General features: G+C 41.7%; 1 protein-coding gene across 21 annotated transcripts in view; it reads left to right on the top strand.

Annotated features, from left to right (window-relative positions):
* The window catches only part of MAP2 (microtubule associated protein 2), a 227997-nt gene that overhangs the window by 194789 nt on the left and 10531 nt on the right, over positions 1 to 22677 (top strand). For 10 of the 21 annotated variants that reach the window (XM_083864613.1, XM_083864603.1, XM_083864621.1 and 7 more), the window contains 6 exons: positions 116 to 322; positions 722 to 856; positions 4968 to 5026; positions 8875 to 9048; positions 10437 to 10590; positions 12762 to 13105. In XM_083864613.1, the coding sequence (XP_083720739.1) occupies positions 116 to 322; positions 722 to 856; positions 4968 to 5026; positions 8875 to 9048; positions 10437 to 10590; positions 12762 to 13105 (1073 nt within the window). Of the gene's footprint in view, positions 1 to 115; positions 323 to 721; positions 857 to 4964; positions 5027 to 8874; positions 9049 to 10436; positions 10591 to 12761; positions 13106 to 22677 lie in introns of all 21 variants that reach the window. The other 11 variants (XM_083864615.1, XM_083864605.1, XM_083864604.1 and 8 more) reach the window with 5 other exon arrangements.

Raw genomic sequence — 22677 nt, 5'->3', positions numbered from 1 at the left:
TTTTTTTTAATTAATTGTCTGCTTTGTCTTCAGCTATTTTTTCCCTGCTCCTCTGAAGTATTGTTAACATTTGTTACTAATCTTCTGTTTGTTGTAATTTGCTCTGATCCTACAGATGATGATAGGAGCATCATGACTGAACAGTTAGAGACTGTTCCTAAAGAGGAGAAAGCAGAGAGAGAATTGCGAAGATCATCTCTTGATAAGCATAAAAAAGAGAAACCTTTTAAAACTGGGAGAGGCAGGATTTCTACTCCTGAAAGGAAAATAGCTAAAAAGGAACCTAGCACACTCTCCAGAGATGAAGTGAGAAGGAAAAAAGGTTCATTTCACACTCCTATTACAATTCTTTTTTTTATTTTCTTACTATTTTCCAGTACTATCTGGTTACTGTGTCGTAGATTCTGTGCACTGTGACATTATTAACGGTAGTGTTTTTTAATGAGATATTGTACAACTGTGCAAGAAGCCATGTCCAAGGCTCACTGCTCCACTGGTCCTATTTCATTGTAGACAGTCCCCATTGATCACTGGGTAATGCATCTGAGCCAGTGCATGAGTGCTCCTCCTCTTCCAGCAAAGGATTAGTTCCCCTCAGAAGAAGCAACGCGTTGGGTTGGAGCTGTGGAGCAGTGGGCCTGACACTTGATGTATTGATCATATGAAATGGTTTGCTGGGCTTTTTTCTGATTCTGTGTTTTTGTGTTCTTTTTATCCATAGCAGTGTATAAGAAAGCTGAACTTGCTAAAAAAACTGAAGTTCAGGCCCACTCTCCCTCCAGGAAAATAATTTTAAAACCTGCTATCAAATATACTAGACCAACTCATCTCTCCTGTGTTAAACGGAAGCAGACAGGTGACTGCATTCTGTTCAGTTATGCAATGTGGCTGGCAAACATAGACATTTTCTTTTGTAAATCTCATAGCTCTATCAGCTTCTCTATTTTTTTTTTCCTCCAAGAGTATCAATCTACACAAATAGTATTGCTTTTTAGTGTTTTGTGCCATTTTTTCTTTTATTCTTTCTTTCTTTCCCAGTATTTGTTTGTTTGTTTGATGGAGGCCATGATCATGTATGCTTGTCATTGCTTGGGCCTCCAAGTGCTGTGGTTGTAACTTGGCATCTTGCTTAGAGTGTGGTGTTCTAGGAATCTGTACTCATCTTTTTTTGTTTCTTTTTAATTTTTTTTTTAATTATGCTATTTTTTTTTCTGGTGGGAAAATGTTGGCAACTTAAACCATGGTATGCATTTCCATTATTCTGCTTTTTTACTCTCACGCATAATAAGAAGTGTTTCAGATTTTTATTTTGTTTACTGATGTTATCTGCATTGACAATTCCCAATCTGTCACTGATGTTTATGCTGTACAGTCAAAATCCACAGGGAGAATCCAGCCACATGCAGCATGGAGCTGAGAGAGAAGAAATCTGGGCTCACACTGCGAAATGCATTCCAAGCAAAAATCTTAATATTTGGTAGAGGAAGATGAAAGGAAGAAAGAAATGATTCCTGTTATGACTTCATAGGTGTATCATTATTTAGAGGACAAAAATAACTCTTCCAGCATTTTCACATATTATTGGTGGTTCCCGTGAGTTCAGAGTGGAAAGATGAACATCTTGACTTTCATTGTGATCTTAAAAAAATTTGCTAAAAGAGGCCAGGTTTTCTGTCGTGTATCGTAGCCACATGCTGTGGAGTGGTTGTTTGGAACCAGGGCTAATAAAAGCAGAATGATGCACAGCAATGCAGAAGTGCGTCTTCTCACAGCTTAGAAGTTAACAGGAAGATTCATTACCCATCAAATGGTTAAGCAAAGCAATATAGGTGTCCCTGGGCAGTCATTCCTCTGCAGTTTTGCACCAGTCACTCCTGCTGTAGATGCAGACCAGCCCCAGCAGGGAGCTGTGGCCAGTGCAGATGCAGTAAGAAGATGGTGACATGAGGGCAGGTTTAGTGTGGTGCCTCTGCTGTATAAAGTGCAGATTGTATCCTGGCTGTGTTCCAGTAGGACACCAGAACTAATGATCCCATCACCTTGCTCCTGTGACAGAATCTCATCCTTTTACTTCCTTCTCTCAGGAGAAATGGAACCAGGAAAGGAAAGGCTGGTTCAGTCCCCTCTGTGTTGCACTGATGGCTCCTCCTCAATTGGCAGTCTCTGGGCTCTCCTAACTTGCACTCTGAACCAGAACTACCCAAGAGGGAGGCATTTAAAAAAAGAATTAAAACATTTCTCCTTGCTATCTTTTACTGCTTGCTGAAGCACAGCTTGATAGCTCAGAAGTTACAACCCATAATTTACATGTTCTTTCAAAAGCCCCAGGGGGGTTCAGTAAGTGTGGACATTGGTGGGGAGAAGGCATTGGCTTTGTGGTGTTCTCAGCTTCATCTACACTTCTACAGCTGTGTGGTCAGTGCTGTCATGCCCTCAGGTACTCTGCCACTGCCTCCTCTGAACTCTTCTGACCTGTAGGATCCCAAAGAGAACTGAGTCCTACCAATGGACTTGGATAGGGGAATCTGCCCTGTGCCTGAAATGTGTGCTGCCTTGGCAGATCTCAGAGGTTTTTCTCTCTCATGCAATACACAGTGAAGCAGATGTATTAATCAGAGTGAGAAATATAATTCAAAAACTACCTCCTCAACTTAAGTCCTCCTTTATTTAAGTCCTGAGGTGGAGAGCAACCAAAATAATGGACCCAGATTCATCATAAAACTTTCAGAAATGTGGCTTGAACTTTGAGCTCTAAAGCAGAGGAGCTGGAACCATGCCAGAAAGTGATCAAAAGTATTTTCTTAGAATGTTTCAGCACCCTCTTTGTTGCTGGAAAAATTACAGTGTGCCTTATTTTCTTCTACCTCCCATTTTTATACTTCCTGATGGGACTTGGGGGGAGACCATCAGAAAGACTGCAATGCTGTGTTGTATTAGTGCAGGTGGTCAGATGTTATCTTACATATCCCTCAGCTTGAATGTGTCATCCAGGTCTCTCCAGGATCTGGAATACAAGAGGGATATTGTCTCTCTCCCATTTTCTTTTTATTGAAATATGGCACCATTTCTGGAAGCCAGTTTTGACTTCCAGCACATCCTGTTTGGAGTGGTCTTGTCAGTTTTAGTGATGCCTGGGTAATGAAACCCCACAAAAGTTCTTGACAGTGTAGTCTACAGAGCTTTGAATGTGTTGCAGTCAGTTAAAACTCCACACTGCATTTACCCTGACTTCAAAATGAAACATGTCCAGTGATAAGATAGAGATATCTACCAAAAGAAGTTAATATTTGCTTTTATGTTTTGCACAGTAGCCCAGAAAAGTACATCTTTCCATAATGCCCCTCAATACCTGAAAAAAAAAGAAATCCCACATCACTGGTAAGCACTGGCAAATACCAGCAACTTACCATATCCATGAGGTAGGGACTGTGTTTTGAGAGATTTGTCCCTTTTGGAAAATAAATTGCATGGCCAACCCTGACAAGAGAATTGGGAATTCTTTGCCTTGACAAGTGTAGCTCCAAGAGTGAAACCCCCAGCCTGGCCTGTGTTTTGTTTGTGGCTGTGAGATGCTCAGAGGAGTGGATTTGGAGGCAAGGCCAGGACAGTGACCTGGCCATGATGTGCATCTGTTTCCTGTTTTCAGTTCTGGGCTCAGCCCCTGAGCTGAAACATGTTTGTTATGTATTTAAGCCAGCAGCAGGGCCTGTAGGAATCTTGTGTTCAGATGGAGAAGTTGTGGTTGTTACCAGGCATATTGGCACAAGTGACACAGCTTTTTTCCACCTTGCAGTGGAGACTGCTTAGGGTTGAATGCCAAGGGAAGGAGGAAGGAAGCTGTTTGTGGTTATCTAGAAGAGATGGGAACCAGACCCAAACCAGCAATAACAGCTGTGGTAAAGTGTAACACAGGAAGGCTCTGCTGTACTTACCTCTCTTAGAAGAACTGAAGCATGAAGCTACATGTTCCTTTTCTTCTCACAAGTTCTCTCTCCTACACCTTGGACTAGAGTTGGGTAGTGTGACAGAAAACCAGGGATAACTTCACCACGCCTGGAAGCTGCATTAGAAAAGGGAGAAATTAACCTGACCTTTCCTGTATGAGGAATTAGGGTTGGGTTTAGAGTTGGAAGACAGTTGGGTTTACAGCAGAAGGTTGTCATCTGTGATTGCTGTCCTGCTTCTGCTTTTACCAAGGGCATCCTGGCACAGGGGCCAGAAGATTTCATGTCTGGTGGCACATCACTTCCTAAGCAGCAGTGTTGGGGTGAAATTAATAACCTGCTTTCCAAGAAGCTACCCCATTCAAAAACCAAGTGTGGAAGGATTCAAAGTCCAAGAGAAAGATCTTACCTCAAACTATGTTGTACATATAAATGAAGTACTGAATTAACATTCTTGATGTCATAGATAAACTTTGAATTTCTAAATTCTTGAGAGCTTACTTGACCATGACACACTGACCTTGTTGACACAATTAGGATAATAATTCAACAGTGACTCTCTCTCTTTCCATTATGAATGTTGGCTAATATTTTGCAAGTGGTGACTATAGAGGCCTCTCTTAAAATTTAAATTTGTTGATGATTTAAAGGAGCCTGATTTTTAGAGGACAGTCCTGAAAATCAAGATGCTAAGTTGTCTGAGGATTGACCAGAACTCTTATATTTGTCAGCTATTTCTGGAACGTTTTTCTTGTAGTTTATAGACTTTTAGGAACATGAGTACAAAATTTCATTTTGTTCCAAACACCAGTTACCAGAATACCAGTTTACCTCAAGTAAGATGAATACAGAAAATTTTTAAGGCAAGTAAAGTCTGCATACAAATTCACTGAGGATAATTCACAAAGTATTTGCTTTGCAGAGTAGTTTCAAGGCATTTAACTGATCTAACAAGTGTACTAAATGAAAATGCTTATTGTTACTGTCTTTAACTATCAAGTCTTTCTTTGGATTTCTCAGCAGCAGGTGGTGAAACAAACCAGGCTCCTGCTGTATTTAAACAAGCAAAGGAAAAACTCTCAGTGAGTAAAATCATCTTATTGTTCATCTTTATAATCTCCTTTTGCCCTTATTTCACATCTTTTTGTGTTAATTCAGTAAGTAACTGTGTGTTCCATTTAAAATTTGTTCACCATATTCATTATTCATTTAAAAGGATAATTAAAACCACCTTTCCTGAATAACCTTTGAAGTCTAGTCTCAAATAGTAGATGGTGACAGTTTGCAGATCCATAGAGGGCACACAGACTCCCCACTTCAGGACTTGAAGTGTGGTCAGCATTTTGAGGCCACTCTGTGGGATAAGCTGCAGATCTTGGCCCTTCCTGCAGCACCCAGCTGGCACTGCCACCTTGCTGGAGTGCTGTGTAGGCAGAAGCCCTCCCTCAGGACTGCTGGATATTTCCAGTGTTATGCAGGGGCCGTGCCTGTGTGGAAGTTACTGGCCAGGAGAATTTACATGTGATGCAGAGCTGTCAGTCTGGCCACTCCCTGGGCCACTGTCTGTGTTATAACCTGTCAGATTACAGCCTTGCCTTGCCTTGCCTTGCCTTGCCTTGCCTTGCCTTCAGCTGCTCTACAGCCTTTTCTGCTTCCTGTGTCTCTTAAGGAAAGACTCCCTTGCTCCTTGCTGACCTGCACTGTTTCTGTCCCACCCCTCCAAAATCCCCAGGAAACCAGCCTCCATTCACTCTCCCCTGTGCAATTATATTTTCCATAAGTGACACATGCTAATTCACATCTGCAGCACAACACTTTGTCATTGTTGTCATAGAATATGTTGAGTTGGAAGGGACCTATCAGGATCAACCCCCAACATTAAAAAATAAGAATTTCTTTAGAATTTCTCTAAATTTCCCAACATATTTCCTAGTATATTCCATGGGTGATTTCTTCCATTTATTAAAACAGACTCTCAGTTCTTTGGGGAGTAAAAAAGCATTGTCACATGAAGTGCAAAACATTGTTTATGAATCAGGAGAAACTGGTAGTGCTGGGAGCAGCATAACCAATTGGAGGCTTTGGAGGAACCATGGCTTTTCAGGTCTGACTCATTCCAGCTCATAACTAGGAAACTATTAGAGCTTTTTTACAAGTACAGTGAGTAAGATCTGTGCAGGTTTCTGGGCCGAGTCTGAGCATATTTTATTACTGTCTTTTCTTGACAGACCATCAACACTTGCACAAGAGAAGCCAATACTTCCCCATTGTCAGTGTTTATGGAGTGCTCTAATAAAAGCACTGCAAAATCATTCTGTGAAATTATTTCTGTATACCTTCCCTATTCCTGCCCCTTTTGTTATAGCATAGTTCAGAAAACTGTCCCCTGCTTACTTTCTCTCTCTCTTGCCTTGCCTCTCTGGTTGCCACACTCACACACCTCTTGGACATTTTCTCCTCTGTGCTTTGCCTTTGCCTCTGCTTTTATAAAGATCTCTCCCTATTTTTGTTGTTTTGTTTCTTCGTGGTTTTCAGCTTTTTTGTCCTTCAAGTGCAGCCTTTTCCTCTCCACTGGTAATGTTAGATCATCCAGCCTGGTCAGTTTTGTTATTCATGTTCAGAATGCAGTTTACACAGGACAAATTCAGCAAAGGCTAAACAGTTCCATCTGCTGGAAGCTGCTGTGCACCTGCCATTCACAGTGAGGTGATGAAAACCTGTGCCATGTCTTAGGAGATACATTTTCAATTCAAATTGCTTGAAATAAAATGAGGGTTCTGCATCCCCACTTCAGCAGTCCCTGAGTTTCAGTGAGACTTACATAGATATTTGTCCTCTGGACAGCTAACCCTTCCAGCAACATAAATTAAAACAGAGGTCAGAGATAATGTATTGCCAACAGAGTTTTCCTGCAGGGGTTGAGACATGGTTTCTTTGCTTGCTCAACCAGCTTTAGGCAGATTCTGTTGCTATTACTGATGCTAAAAAGTGCCTTGTTACCTAAGTAACATGGAGAGACTCTAGACTGCGATAACCAGAGCTGTGCAGCAGCTCAAGGTCATGCCTTTTCCCCATTTATTCCATTGACAGATCTCAGTGTTGTCCATCTTTAGCATCCACATTAGATTCATGTATTCACAGAGGACACTGAGCAGTATGAGTGAAAAGTCTTTGCACTATGGCTAGAACCTTAATCTGTAAGAGTTTTTCAGTCTCATTATAGGGGTAATTTCATGCATGCCAATTGAAAATGGTGAAAACCACAGAATGAAGATTTGGGCCTCAAAAAATGTGTGCTTAGTTCTATGTCTAGTTCAGAAAGCCATGTGAAAGGTGCTTGCAGCATGTCTGCTTCTTGGGGCCACCCAACCTACATACCCTGCTTCCAAAGAGTTTAAGCATCAATAAATATCTTCATGGATTTCTAAACAGGATCCAAAGTTTCCCGAATGGAGGAGACCCATAAATGGAACTGTGACAAACCAGTCAAAGTCTGGAAAAGCCTTTGATTTGACAGAAACACACACTCTGTAGTTTCTGTGTAAAATAATTATTCACTGGTTTTCTTCTGTTTGTTCTCAGACAGTAAAATAAGTATTAAAAAGAAAGAGACATAAAGACATTGCAAAACTCATTTATGGGCATATGTTCTTGCTGGTAAAGGACATCCATCCTAATTTCTTGTCTTGATATTTGGTCTGGAGGATGGCATCCAATAGAACTCCTCTCAGCTGTACTCTAGGACTGGAATTGCTTGTTACAGTTCTGCAACTCCTAATCCTGTGGGTGATGCCATGGATGACATTCAGCACACCAGTCTCATTTTTCCATAGGCTGAGTATTTAGCCCAAGCCAGAGGCCTGTCAGAGCTGGACAACCCATTCTTTTCTCATTTTCTAATGAGAAAAATTAAAAGCGACTCATGTACCTTTTCTGAACATTGGGAACATCTAGGGGATTGATTGAGATCAAATGCCAAGTTCAATGCTAAAAATCAGTACAAATCCCAGAATGACAGGCCCATTGGGATTGTTCCTATGTGTAATTTCACGCTAGTATGACTGCAGAGAGGATCAGGACTACCAAGGTAACACCTTTGCAATTGCTCTAATACCAGTTATACCAATAGAAGAAAAAAAAGTTCTTCTTAACCAAGTAGTCCTATTCTGTTTCAAGGAGATTCCTTTCTGTAAAGCAGTAGAGTGCTCCTAAGTATTAACGTTTTTGTCTGACCTGATGGTGTTAAATTGTTCTTTCAATACCAAATTGTCATATTTTGGTACCAAACAAGTATTTGTTCACAATAAAATACCATGTCAGCCTTTCAACCATATATATATAGGGCATTCCTCATTCCAGGACTCCATACTGCCAGTATAAATTTATGAATTTCTGTGGAGTGACACCAAATGCACAGGGCAGTATCCGGGGTGTGTTAAGGATTTTGTCTGTACACAGTGCCAAAAGAAGGAATACTGTCTTGTCCTGCTGTGGTGGGAATACTTGTGTAACTTTGCTTCTGAGATTCCCACTGGTTTATTCTTGATTTTAGACTGAGGGGATATATTTAACTTTAAAGGGCTGGGATCTCTTGGTGCTCCTGTAGCTTTGCACTTGTTTCTAATGCAGCCAACCAGCAGTTGTACCAGTTAAATGCCACACCTGGCACCAGTTTTTTCCTAATAATACAAGACCAAAATAGCATCTGCACAGAAAAAGGCAGATTCCTAGAATCAATTACTCTGTCCAGACCTAGGAAGTGTCAGTCACAAAACTGAAACTTCCATGATTGTCAGATCTGCATAGACCATTACCAGACACAGGAAAAGTATTAATTCATAGCTTGGCGTATTTTTTTTTTGGTCCGTGTTGCATGTATTTTCCTTTTGTCCAGCTTCATGTTGTGTTTTGTTTGTTTTCTCATGACTAGACTGCCTCTTTGTCAAAGATTCCTGCCTCAAAGTCTAGAGCAAAGTCATTGCTTCCTCCAAGACCCAGCTCAGCTTGCTCATTACCCACTCAAAGGGCCACATTTCTCGATACAGACAGTTATTTTGTTCGGCCCTCCTCTGCAGGCCCAAGAGACTCAAAATCAGATGCTAAGGTAAGGTAGCAGAGTTAGTAAAGAGAGTTAGAGATGCACAGGTGAACTCCATGAAACACATTATCTACCCACTGAATTTGAGTAATTCTCTGCAAAGCTCCTGTGGGATTACTTACATCCAGTGGCAGGAAAACTGATTAGCAGGCTACGAGATCTCTGCTACAAAATGGATAAAAACGGAGATACTCCAGAGGAAAGGTAAGTGAAATAAGTTGTAACTAGAGACAGATCCTCTTCCCGTTTATCATATGGATGCTACTTCATTAACTGCCAAGAAGTTACAGCCGTTTGCAAGTGGTGCTAAAGAACAGCAGGACTAATGTGCCATGCAAGTTTAAAAAAATAGAATTTTTGACCTGTTAATATTCTTTGAAATCAAATTCAGTCTCCAGCATAAGTAGTACAATTCTAACTACCAGCATTAGGTGATAGAATAGGGCAGAATCCAAATGCTCAAAGAACCAAATTTAGTCAATGCATCGGACTTTGTGAAGAAGTTGCAGTATAAATTTTAAAGATGTTTGGCAGTCCATTCCAGCTTCTCTGTGTTTACATTTCACTTGTGTTTCTAACCATTATGGTGAGTTAACTATTCCCATTTAAAAATTGTTTTTGCCATTGACTTATATTTTTTGTTTAATGCCATACTTGGTGTGTCTTTTACTGGCTGGGGCCATCATCATTTGTCTTTATGCTAGTCTGTCTTTGGCTGCACATCCCATAAGCTCAAAAATATTCTAACATACATGTCTATTGCTTTAATGGTAAAGAGGGGTTTATTTCGCCTTGGTAAAGAGAAGGTATGCACTGATTTCAAAAAGTAAACATTTTATTATAGAAGGAATTAAAACAATGGGATTTATAATCCCACACTTAGGAAAAAAATAGAAAAAAACAACAAAACATGTAGCTAAAAGTTTGTCTTCTTAAGAAATTTATAAGTTATTGTTTGAATATGCAAAAATCACACAACACCTGCCAATCTAGTGTATGGTGTATCCTGGGCACCAGTAGTGCAGTTACTCTGCAGGTAAATTCACATAGCAATTTCACACTTGAGCTCTAGAGAGTTTTTTTACTTTTAACTTGCACTTAAAAACCCCACGTTTTCCTTATTAAGAGCCAGCTATGGGATCCATCCCTACTTAGATCCAAGAATATCCCTGTATGTCTTGGGATAGTCATCAGAAGATGTTTTGATGCAGTAAAGAAGCACAAGGGAGCTAAAGCAGAGCATGGAGGGTGACTGATCCCCTCAGGCTCCTGTGTGAGGAGCAAACTGGACCCATAGGGTCAGATTTCCCCCTCTGTGTATAGATGCAGGAACTCAGAGCCCAAAGAGTGAGCCTGGAAAACTAACCCTTCCCTTGTTGTTGTGCTGCAATCAGGATGGAGTGAGCAAGAGCCCCGAGAAGCGCTCGTCTCTGCCAAGGCCTTCCTCCATCCTTCCTCCTCGACGGGGTGTGTCAGGAGAGCGGGACAGAGAGGAGAACTCCCTCTCCCTCACAACCTCCCTCTCCTCCTCAGTACGAAGGACTACACGTATGTTGTCTCTTTTTTGGCATAGTAACCTTCTCCTGCTTCTGTGGTTGTCTCCATCCTCTTTAGATTTGTCACATGGCACAGCATCATGTGTCCCTACCTTTGAGACAGAGTGGGTCTGGAAATCAGAGCCCACACACTGGGTTTGTTCATGTGCCTGAAAGCAGGGACAGGATGATTCTGCAGTGCCCAGAGCGAGGACTGCTGCCCAGACTAATTGCTGATATTAGAAAATGCCTTTGCAGGGAACTCAGAGCTGGGTGAAGTATTTAACACAGAGCACTTACAAATAGCAGCAAGAAATAATGAGTCAAAACTGAAGTAAACAACCTGAAATATCCTGACGTATCTTGGAAAAGTGAACCTGATAGTTACAGTCATTAATTTGTTGTTTCCCAGTAATTATCTCCCTGTGCTCTACTCCTAGGGTAAAATAAAAAGCTCTGCTGAGAATTGAGATGTTAACTAACAGAGTGACTCACTGGGGGCAGTTAAAATAGTGAACCAGCTGAGTTCCTTTTATGAGGACCAAAGTTACCAAATCACAAGCCAAAATAAATTACAGGACAAAGGCAATTTACTAAATAACCCCAGAACTTTTAGCCAGGCCTTAGAACCCACATGTGGCTTCCTGCTTTCCAATAGGAGTTCCTCTGTCTTCTCATTAGAAACCAATCTCGGGCTTTTTAAAGACAGCTTAAAGGAACTAGATTATTAAATTCTGCAAAAAAAGTCCTTTGAAATTCCTAAGTGAAATGTGTAAGATGCTCCAAAAGTAAAAAAGAGACCCTTTGAAAGCAGAGTGACCTCCAGCTGGCACAGCAGCCAGCCCAGTCTCCTGACCAGGAGTGAGAGGCCATTAAGCATTTGGCAGTGTGGTGAAGGGCTGAGGAATGAAAAATAAATATACCAGACCTGCAAGGAGGTGGGAAAAAAATAATTCCCTTTCTGTCTCAGATGGTTTAGTGAGAAGCTTTAGGGTTGGAAGGAAAGAAACTTGTTCAGGAAAAGGGGAGGTGAGTGGAGTATGTTCAGTGTGCCTAATGAATTGTGTAGAGCAAAGAGTGTCTCCTGAGCCCCAGGGACAGGAGTGCATTGGGTTTGGGCCACCAAATGCATATGGCCATCAACGCATAAACAGAATGATTAGCAAATACTTTAAATAAGAATTTGTTTAGTTTCACTGGATGCTTTTGAGAGGCCCATTGGATTTACAATATCTGGACATTTGAAGAGTGAAAACATACATGCATTCATTTGGCATTGGGGTTCTCAGGTTTTGAGAGTTACTTTGATCTTTCTCTCCATAAGTATTCTCAGCAAAATTTTACTTTGGAGATATCTCAGCTTCTGTTTATTTATGTTTGAGAGTTAGGAGCAGAGCTGGCTGCAGAAAGCACAGCTAAGCTGATCTTTGTGCCCAGTGAAAAGGACTGGGAATGCCATAAACATTGGATGGAGCTGCTACAAAATGATATAGTTGGGGTTTTTTTACTTGCATGCAAATGTAAGTAGAATGTGCCTTTTTATCAAGGTTGCCTCTGGTAATGGCTTGCTTTCACAGCACTAATGAAAAATAGCAATTGAATGTGAGGACATCTACCCATCCACACAACAGAGCTCTAGCTTGTGCACCATCTGAATGCCCACCTGGGGTTCACCTGCAGTTTACCAGCAGTGGTATGAGAAACAGCACCAGCCAGGCACTCACGGCTTTTCATTTCAGGAATATCATCAGAATTTTTACTGCTTTCTAGTTTATTGCCCAGGTCCACTGAAATTGGTTGGATCAAGTCCCAAAGGTTGGATTCCAAGGATGCTTCTTGTCCTTTCCCCAAAAAGGAAATAAATGTGATGATGTGCCTTGTTTAGCCAGCTTTTCAGGAAGCAGAGGTACTGTGGGAAGCACTCCTGTGTTACAGAATGGAGAGCTCAATCACTCTAGCGGCATTAGCTCAACCTCTCATGGCAAGGTAGTTCCTGGCAGGTTGATTAACAAAATAAAACACAGACCCATTCAAGCTGCTATTCCAGCAGTAGCACTTCCATCTTAAGAGCTGTGTCTCACTTGGCACACAGGGATGCAGTTTTGGGGGTACAAAGGGAAGAAGAGATGTACTTCTGTGGCTCTAAAGCTGTTGTTTTGTTTTGGTTTTTTTCCCTGAATGCAGGATCAGAGCCAATTCGTAGCAGAACGGGAAAAAGTGGAACTTCTACCCCCACTACTCCTGGCTCCACTGCCATCACTCCAGGGACACCACCAAGCTATGCCTCCCGTACCCCAGGCACTCCAGGGACCCCCAGTTACTCCAGAACTCCCCACACTCCTGGGACCCCCAAATCTGCAATACTGGTACCTACTGAGAAAAAAGTTGCCATAATTCGTACACCTCCTAAATCTCCAGCCACTCCAAAGCAGCTCCGAGTTATTAATCAGCCTCTACCTGACCTCAAGAATGTCAGGTCCAAAATTGGGTCAACAGAGAATATCAAATACCAGCCTAAAGGAGGGCAGGTAAGGATTCCACTCTTTATGTTCACCCATATGTTATTTACTCTTTGTGTGCACCTTTGTGACAGGAGACATTTTGAGTTGCCTTGTAAAGCCTCTTCTGTTCTCCAAATCCCTTGTTTGTTTAAGGGATGTTACATGACAGAGAAGAGGACAGTCTTCAGAAACCATCTTGCCACATGAAAACTAACAGTTCCTGATATACATGAAAAAATTTCAAACAGGACTTTGCACTCCATGCCATAGATACATTTCTGCCCGAGTCCCAGCAGTTGCTGCTTACTTAGTCTTTATCAGTACAAACAAATAAGAGGTTTGCTTAATTCAAACAAGCTGAAAATCAATCCACGTACATGTTAGCAGGATTACACAGCACACTGCCTTTTCCTGTGCCATTTATATGACATGTATTATGTTGGGTGAAGTTAATTAGGGTTGCAGCCTCCAACCTGGTAAATGCACCCCACAGTAAAGATGGGGGAAGGGGGCAGATATTAAACTTAACTGGTTTTCTTGCTCCTGGGTTCAAATAAGCAGGAACAGGGTTTTAAGCTGTATAAACTGGAGGATGCATATAAGTGTAAACATAAGAATGTGTCATAAGGCAGATCAGGATTTTCTTTTCTCACTGAAAGAACAAGAATTCAGTGACATCTTGAGGTGATTAAGTGCTGAAAAAGAGGTAATGTCATACCTTGCAGTTATGCAATGAAGCACATTTTCATAGGGATTGCTTTCAGCTAAAGACCAAACCTGTGTGCAGGGTGGCAAAATCAAAGGATCTCAGAATGCTTTGGGTTGGAGGTGACCCTAAACATAATCCTAGCCTGTTCCCATGTGGCCTTGAACACTTCCAGGGATGGGGCACCAACCACTTCTCTGGGCAATCTGTGCCAGCACCTCACCACCCTTACAATCAAGAATTTCTTCCCAATGTCCTATCAAACCCTGCCCTCTGGCAATTTGAAGCCTTTCCCCCTTGTCCTGTGACTCCTGGCCCTTGTCCAAAGTCCCTTTCCAGATGTCTTGGAGCTCCTTTAGGCACTGGAAGGGGCTCTGAGGTTTCCTGGTGCTTACACCTCTGCTTGATACTCTACCAAGCAGAGCCAAAGCCAGAGCTGGAATAGTCTTCCCTCATTTTTGAGCAATGCTGAAATGCTAACACAGATGGCATTAAAAGCCAAAATTATGTCCAAGCAATTTGGTTTTCTGTCCATCTGGAAGAATTGTTCTAACTTACAGTAGGAAGCCATCCATTCTGTTAATGTTTAAGGAGATATAAAACCAGTAGTAACCTGATAGATATTCTATGTCATTTAGTAACAAAGAGGTGGATGGAGGAAAAAGAATACAGCTTACCAGCATTTATGCTAAAAATACAGACAACTCAGTCTTGTGGGTGTAAACAGTTATGTTGATGTATTTTTTGTAAGGAGTACCTATGTATTTCATATTGATTCTAGACAGAACCATGTAGTGAAAACACCCAGAGCCTTCAGCTCCCTTTTACTTCCTGAGTTACAGGAATGGCAATGCGAGTGCTTTATGAAGGTTCATTTCTCAGCTGCCTCCAGGGACAGGACATCAGGGTGGATAACACACTTCCATTTGGTTCTCCTGAAAACAAGGCATTCCAGAAATCTGGGTTGCACAGTTTCCAGATCACATACTTATATATGTGTGTATTAGTATTGAAGTTAATTGTGGAACTTACAGAACAATGAGGTTTGCCTAATGCTGTCTCAGAAAGAAATAATAAATTGGATCAAAACTTAACATTGCAGCCCTGTGCCTGCTGCAGGTCTTCCAGAGAAAAAGAGCAGGCTCATATTTTAAACAGTGAGATATCTCCAAGATGTTAATCCTGTTTTCATGGTAAATTAACATATTCAGTACTTTCCAGGATTTGGACAGTAGCCAGTTACTCATAAAGTCGAGCAGATAATGTCTCAGCAAAGGTACTTCTGCCTTTATTTTGACAGGTGTGATTATTTTGCATGGGAGCTCCACTCTGACAAACCTTGTAGCAGATGGTTGTTGTGTGCAGGGGCTCCAGCAATACAAATTCAGATTGTGCTTCTGGATTAGCATTGCTCATACAGGCCCAGCTGTTGGACTTAGGGCCCAAAACCAGCACCATGGTACCCTGTGCTCCTCCTCTCTGCACTGTAACAATTATATAAGAACCAGGGGGGCCCAGCAAATTGTATTTCTTTGTAGTCACCATGCCTAGACAACTAAATTTCCTTAGCAGCTCTAAAGAACTGCTCAGAGTCTTTGCAGAGCAGGGAAGGATGGCACAGCATGGCATTTCACTGTTGTGGGCATTACAGGGGAAATCTGCTGGGTGAGCAAAACATCACTACAGCTAAAGCATTTTTTTTTAGTTCCAGTGGTGTGTAGCCACTGAGCTGTGGGCTGGGCAAAGAGAAGCTCACTGAATTTTTCCTGTTTGTCTCCTTTACGCTCCTCCATAGTTGCTCAGTCTAGACAAAAGGTTTTAGGATAATTCTTTTCCAGTTTCTACAGTTGAATTTTATGGGGTCTGTGAGAGCCACACACGAAAGCTAATTTCATTTCCTTGTGTCTGCTCAGTTCTTTAATGTCTGGTAGCAATATTACCCTGGCTAAAATGAGCTGTTATCTGCTATTTGCATTTACTGATGATACATGAAACAAACAGAAAGCTTCTTTATAACCTGAACTGGAGGTGCTGATAGCAATAGCCACAGGAAAAACAAGCAGAGAAAAACCCAGCATATATCTGGGCAAGTTAAGTACATAAACATAACATGCAAATCACTAAGGGAATACACACAGGCTGCCCAAAAGTGTCATTTGGAGACAGACTGTCCTTTTACCAGTGGTATATTTGGACTCTTCTTAACTTGGAGCTGTTCTAGAGAAAGCTGCACTCTGAAACTGCTAGAGGCTGGGGTGCAAAACTAAAGAAGTTCTTGGAGATGTTTGAATGCTAAATAAATCAAGAAGTGCAGTGCTTCAGCCTGGAATTTTATCAAATGTTTATCAGACTGTTCTCCTTCAGCTCTGACTTGCCAGCCGGAAAAACAAAAGAAAAGGGGAGAAATCATTCCACCTGATGGGAGTTGTGTGAGTGTGGTGTGTGAAGAGAATGCTTTTAAGGGAAGAAACAAGCTAAATTAGTGCTGCATTAAGCTCCTACTAGGAATAGATGGCTTGAAACATGTTTTAATTGGTATTCTGCAGTGGGGAGAAATGAGGGCTTCTCCGCTCTGTGATGCAGCCAGAAGGTGTTGTCTGGTTTTCTCTTTATGGTGCAGTGTGGTGAAATGTATCCTTACTGGCAAAGCTCAGAGGCGACTTGCTCATGGCTGTGTCTGCTGGGCTTCAGATGGATTTTCACACTGCATCAGCTGTGCAGGAAATGCTCTGCTCTCAGAAGTAACCCATTTGCATCTGTTATTTCTCAGACAGCCCAAGGGAAGCATGGGGAGCTGGGAGAGGGTGTTGGAAATCTGTTTCAGATGCCAAGACTGATTTTTTGTTGTGCTTTTTTGGTTCAGATTTTTGATTTTCCTTTTGAAATTCTGTCTATGAATGTGGTTGGTCCATATCAGAGAAGAGAACTAATTGAGTTTTTTCATTTTTGGCAAGGCAGAGTATTTATAATACACCATGGGCCAGCAACCAAGGATAAAACTAACCTAGATTTCTCTTAATTTTCTCTTCAAATGTATACCTAAAATCTCAGCCACAGGCAAGAACTTCAGTGGATGTGAAGCAGCAAAGCTTCATCAAAGTGAATGGAGCTGCACAGACTAGAATTACATGCATATGTAATTTATATAATAATTTTAAATACCACTAATTATAGTGACAACCAGGCACCTTGTAAAAAGTAAGATGGCACAAAGAAAAATGATATATCTAAGCCATGCTGAAGAATGAAACGTTCCTTGAAAAATTTTAGGAAGATTAAGGAAGAAAGAACTTCACCATCCTCCCTAAACTGTAGAAAATGAAGTGCAATTAGTAATGAGTCAGAAAGTTAGAACAAATTGATGACACCACTATTCAATAGATGCTTTCCAAAAAGTACAGAAATGCTCACAAGGAGAATGGGCATGTGTGTTAGGTGATAAAATAGACTGGCACTGGGAAGACCTCAGAGGTGGGCAGAGGAGGAGACTTGAATGAGTGTCTTTTATTAGCTTCAAAATCAGTTTGGATTGATGCCAAATTGATTTTTTTTTTTTTTTTTTTTTTTTTTTTTTTTTTTTTTTGCCTTGTCTCGTTTTATATATTCTCTGTGTTTGCTGTACATAAATTTGTAGCTCTGTAGCCTATCTCCAGTACTTTTCCTAACCCTACCCAATATGCAAAAGACAAAACATGTTCCAAAGGTTCCAAGCTGGGGGCCTGAGACTCCTATCCTCTCTTGGTTCTTCCTGGGAACTAAGGTTGAGACATATTTTTATACACAGAGTTTAGTCCCTATCTAGAGGAGGCAGCATTCCAAAAAGAGTTGAACTGGGGGGATTACCTCACCAGCTATGCTTCTAATTGAAGATTCTTGTCAGATATGCTAATTTGCAAAACCTATTAAAAATGTATACACGTTATACTGTGTGTGCATCTTTGGCATTTTCCACTTGGTGACTTGTGCACCAAAGGATCCTTATAAAGGTAACCTCTTTTTATCACCCTCACTGTGTCTGGCTTGTGATTTCAGGACAGTGAAAAGGCATCAGGATGGCAGGAGAGATTTTCCCCCAACACACACCCCAGACCCTCATCTTCATGATTTACCGCCCTGTGTGCAGAGATCAGTGTGCTTCTGGCATGTTCCCTGCCTCAGTGACAACGTGCCAGGGTGCAGTCAGTACAGACACAGCTCTGGTTGGTGCACCAAGGCTGAGCACCTCCTGGAGAAAGGCAGGTCAAAAGTTCTCAGTTAAGTTCCCCTTGAGGTGGCATCTTATAATTGCTCCTCCTTCTGCTGTTTCACATCTCTTTGCACCAGTTTATGAACACTCATGACTGCCCAAAATCTGAAAGTCTTTAAGTTATGTACTGTTGGTGCAATGGCTGCTGAAGAGGGTCCAGACAGATGATGCAGAGCAAGGCTTCACAAAAAGTGCAGTCTGAGCTGTTACTGGAGCCCACTCTCCTTCCAGCACATCGTGTGCTTTTTCTCAAGTCCATTGTAACAACATGGATGAATCAAAACCACTTGGGCCCAAGTTAAGAGGATGTTCCTGCACAGGTCAGTGATGAACATAAATGAGTTTATAAGGGCCAAAGTCAGTGCTTTCCCCAGCCAGAGGCAGGTGAGGAGCCATGCAGGGAGGTGTGGATTCACATGGATCATGGCTGTTGTTACATGATGGAGCTGAGACACTGGGAGGCAATTGTTTCCACATTGTTGGCTGCACTCATTGGAATAAGTCAGTGCATTTGTCAGCTCAACAATTCAAAACTGTGAAATAAATTAATCTCTGCCAGTCTGCTTTTGCTTTCTTTGTACATTCCCAGGTTTGGGGATTTGCAAGATATTTGAAGGGATTTGTTCTGCACTGAAAATTAGAAACAAATTCACCACTTGGTAATTGCAGATTTACAAATGTGAAGAGAAATGCAGAGTGTCAGGTACACCTTCAAAACTCTGTCAGAGCTCAAACCTGTAATTTTTAAGTTTATGAAATTTAGATTTTTGGCTGAAAATTACAGATTGGACAGAAATAATATCTTGCAGCTCCTGTGTTCAGACTGCACTTGTTTAAAGGAAGGCTTGCCTGAGTACAGCCTGTACAGCTAAGCCTTGAATTATTCTGGATAAAAAGCTAGATGTTCTTCCTGACTCATCTTTTAGAAAAATTAAGCAATCACTTCCAGCCTCTAGCAAGTTTTAGAAGGGCTTTTTTGAGGGAAAGGTGTTTGGTTGCTAGGAATGAGCAGGGAATTAGGACATGCTGTGTGGCAGTGGCAGAGTAACACCACTGCTGTACCAATCCCATCTGTAGATGTGCACCCTGGGGTGAGGCAAACTGTGAGCCACACTCAAGAGGCTCCCAAGCACTCCCATGGGCTCCAGCCACTAACAGAGCTTCTTCCCACTGCAGGAGCCATATGTCTCTGTTTTTTGGAGCCAGTGAGCAGCAGTGCCCTGATTTCTGCCACTCAGATGTTGTCTAGGGATGAAGGTACCACTTTTTCTGGATGATTCAGTGTGTCTATCCACCAACTACAGTTGGCAGCTTAAGCAACCACTTCCAGCTCTTAGCTGGCTAATCTTAGAAGAGTCAGATCCCAGCTGTGTTGTTGTTCTCCCATTAATGAGTATGGGGAGAAGCTGTATTTTTTTTTCCTAGAGGAGATTGAAATTACCAGGATGTAAATTCCTGTGAAAGTCTGAGTTATCCCAGCAGCAAGCTCAGCAAAGGAGGTGTTTCCAGCTGAGCTCTAACTAGTCTAAATTTTGAGAAATAAAATGAGAAAGGGTGTTGTTTTGGGAAAAAATGTTCAGGGAATACGTAATCTGGATTAGAGCTGTTTCATCATGTAAGTGTGTTGCATTTTGCATGGAAAGGTTAGAAAAACTTTGATTTGCTGGACAGGAAAAGGCAGGGGGAAAAAAAGAATAGAAACCTTAGGTTTTATGTTGGAAATTTGGATTTGAACAATAAAGAAATGCTAAGGGACATATCTGCTGAATGCTGGGAAAGCCAGCTTGCATGAAGAGAAGACTACAAGATATTTTTGAACTTGAACTGAACAACCTAATTGTCTCCATTATGCTGGAGTGAAGAAATTCCAGATGTAGCGACTCAAAACTCATCTGTTCTCAAAGATACAGAAACTGATGTGGAAACTGATACCTGATGCTCAACACTTGATATTTGAAGCTAATAGTACTCCCTTCCATGAGTAGGAACTGTTGTGTCTAAAATTTAAGTATCGGACTCTGAATTTTAGCAAAATCTTAATTGTTGTTGGGTTGTTGTTGTTGTTGAAGGGAGTATTAAACCAAGGATTTTGTATTTGAGGGGAATTAATTGCACTCACAGGATTTTTTTATTTGGTGTGAATCTTCAATTTTTCACAGTTCTTTTGATCAGCTCCCCAGCTTTAGTGAGGAATGTGATTGCAGAATGTGCTGCAGTTCATCTGACAGGGACCTTGCACTTCCTTGAACTCTCTGTTAAATTCAGCTGTTGCCTATTGACTGTAAACTCTTTGGCATGAAAAATGGTCATTTCACTTTATACTTCAGCATAATTATGCAGACCCTCAGAATTTGTCCATAGGCCCTTCCTCCCCTTATTGGTAGAGCCATACCTAGTTCAGCATGGCCATCTTATTAATTACTTTAGTACAGTGATGTGCAGGTAGGTATAAAGGAGCTTGTAAATCAGCCACTCTTGTCCTATGCAAGGATTCAAGACTTGCCTGAATCACGGTATTATCTGCTCAGTGTCTGCCTCTCAGTATGTTTTTAAATGTCAGAAATTACTGTACCTTGCTCACCCTTTACTAAGAGGAGGGGGAAGATGGTACATTATTTTGCCTGTGTCCAGCACAGCCTTTTATTTTGAATATCAGTAGCTTCTGGACTGGCAGCCTTGCTGGTGTGTGTATCCACTTACTGCAGGAGTGCAAAGGCTGAACATCATCACAAGCGCTGTCTGTAGGGGTGGAAAATCTGAGGAATAGTCTTTCTCTTCAAGGACTTTACCAGGCCAAATAAATACCTCTCTTTCCTCTCCCTGTAGCCTCTGCCAGGAGCATGAAGATGAGTATCATCTGTCCTTGGCAGCAGATAAATTTGGAAGCAGTTTGAACACTCTCTTCATTCTAATCAGCTTTTAACCTTAACCTTACTTCCTGTGCAAGACCAATTCTTGTCTCACTTAAATACCTGTGTTAACCTGGAGATCAAACACTGAAATAATGTCTGGTTCCTGGGATGTAGCTTAGTCAGATTGCTGTGGTAAATAGAAGGAACCTTTCCTTTTTGATGAGCTATTAGGAGTCTGGAAACTTTTCCCAGTGTCACAGCTCCACAGCACGTTCAAACAGCAAGTAGAGCCAAGCTAGAGTATTTTTAAATGCTTTAGGCAGTGTATGTGGCAGAGCTTCTCAGAGGCCCGAATTGCAAGGCAGGGAGAACATAAGCCATCATCTCCTTGGAAAAAATATCCAGAACATGTAATTTCATCAGCATCACAATTTTTGTTCTTCAAATACCTGTTTGAATGTATACCAGTGTAGTATGCCATAGAAGGGAAACTGTTTATGGACTCTCTGCCCAGATGTTGGTAAGTCAGGGGCTTTTCCTCTTCTTGTGAAAAGCAACTGAACTGAATTATTGTAGGTAGCAATGGAATAGAATTCTTTCTCTTGCATAAGCAGCTCTTGGACATTGGTGTTGTCTTTGGCAGTGAACTAAACAGCTAATCACAACTGAACTAAATTCTCTTAGGCACTTCTCTGCCTTCCTCTCAATGTTTCTATAAATTCCTGCTCATCACAAACACAGTGGTGTAGTACTGGCAGAGGAGGACCTGCAAACTGTTGTAATGGAGCCTTGGAAATCCAACTTATACTCTGCTTAACAGGAGGCATATACCTGACTGGAAGATTCACAAGTATTGTGTCTCATACCCTGTCTTCTTGTGCCAGCAAGTTTAATCCAAAACTATTCCCTGTGCATTAGTGTAGATGTTTCCCTTGGACCACAACCCCCAGCTGTTCTGATTGCCAGTCAGGCACTGAAGGAGCAGGAAGGGAATTGGTTAACTCTGCTGAGTGCAGAGCAATATATACCCCATCTAAATCAACTCTGAGGAAAATACCTTCACTTGTTTTCCTTGCAGGCTGTGCATAAATAAATGCTCCACATTGCCCAGAGCTCTCACAAGTAGCATTCAAACTGTGTAGGTGGGTGTTGGAGTGCATTCTCCCAGTCCTGCTGGGGACTCTCTGGAAGCAGTGGGAGTCACTGGGGCCATGCTGTGTGCATGTTGGCACACAAATCTGCCTTGGGCTTCAGTTCTGGACCATTGCTGAGGAGTCATCAAAGACAGAGTAAGGGGAAAGCCTGTCACACTTCCAGGGCTTCAGACAGAAGCCAGTTTTTTCTTGGGCAGTATGGTTTTGTAGAATAATCCTTGCATTGTCTGTAAGGCTTTAATTTTCCACTGTGGTTTAATTACACGTAATTATGACAATTGCTGAGGAACTTCAGCTTTGTCTTGATCCAAAAACTGACTTTCAGGCCCTTCCCAGCATACCTGGGCAAAACAGTATCACATCAGGAGAGAATGTGCCCACTTCATACTGGCAGGTCAGAGCAAGGGTTACAAGGGACTCTGTCACAAGAAAATCTTGTTGAGATTTCTAGAGAGTGTGGAGTGGAAAGCAGTCCTGTTTCTGCCACAGGCAAAATGTTCCCTTTCCTGAATGAGAGCATGAGCGGGCTTGAGCTTTCATTTAACTTCCAGCACAACTGAAGTGCATGTATGTGCATCCCTACCACACCTCCACCCACACACAAGGTGTATGTACACATTTGGAACACAGAGAACCTTCCT

The sequence above is a fragment of the Zosterops lateralis genome, assembly GCF_965231275.1.
Source record: "Zosterops lateralis genome assembly, chromosome: 7".
In the NCBI taxonomy this organism is placed as follows: Eukaryota; Metazoa; Chordata; class Aves; order Passeriformes; family Zosteropidae; genus Zosterops; species Zosterops lateralis.
The sequence above is the reverse complement of the archived record's forward strand: the minus strand, read 5'-3'. Positions and strand labels throughout refer to the sequence as shown.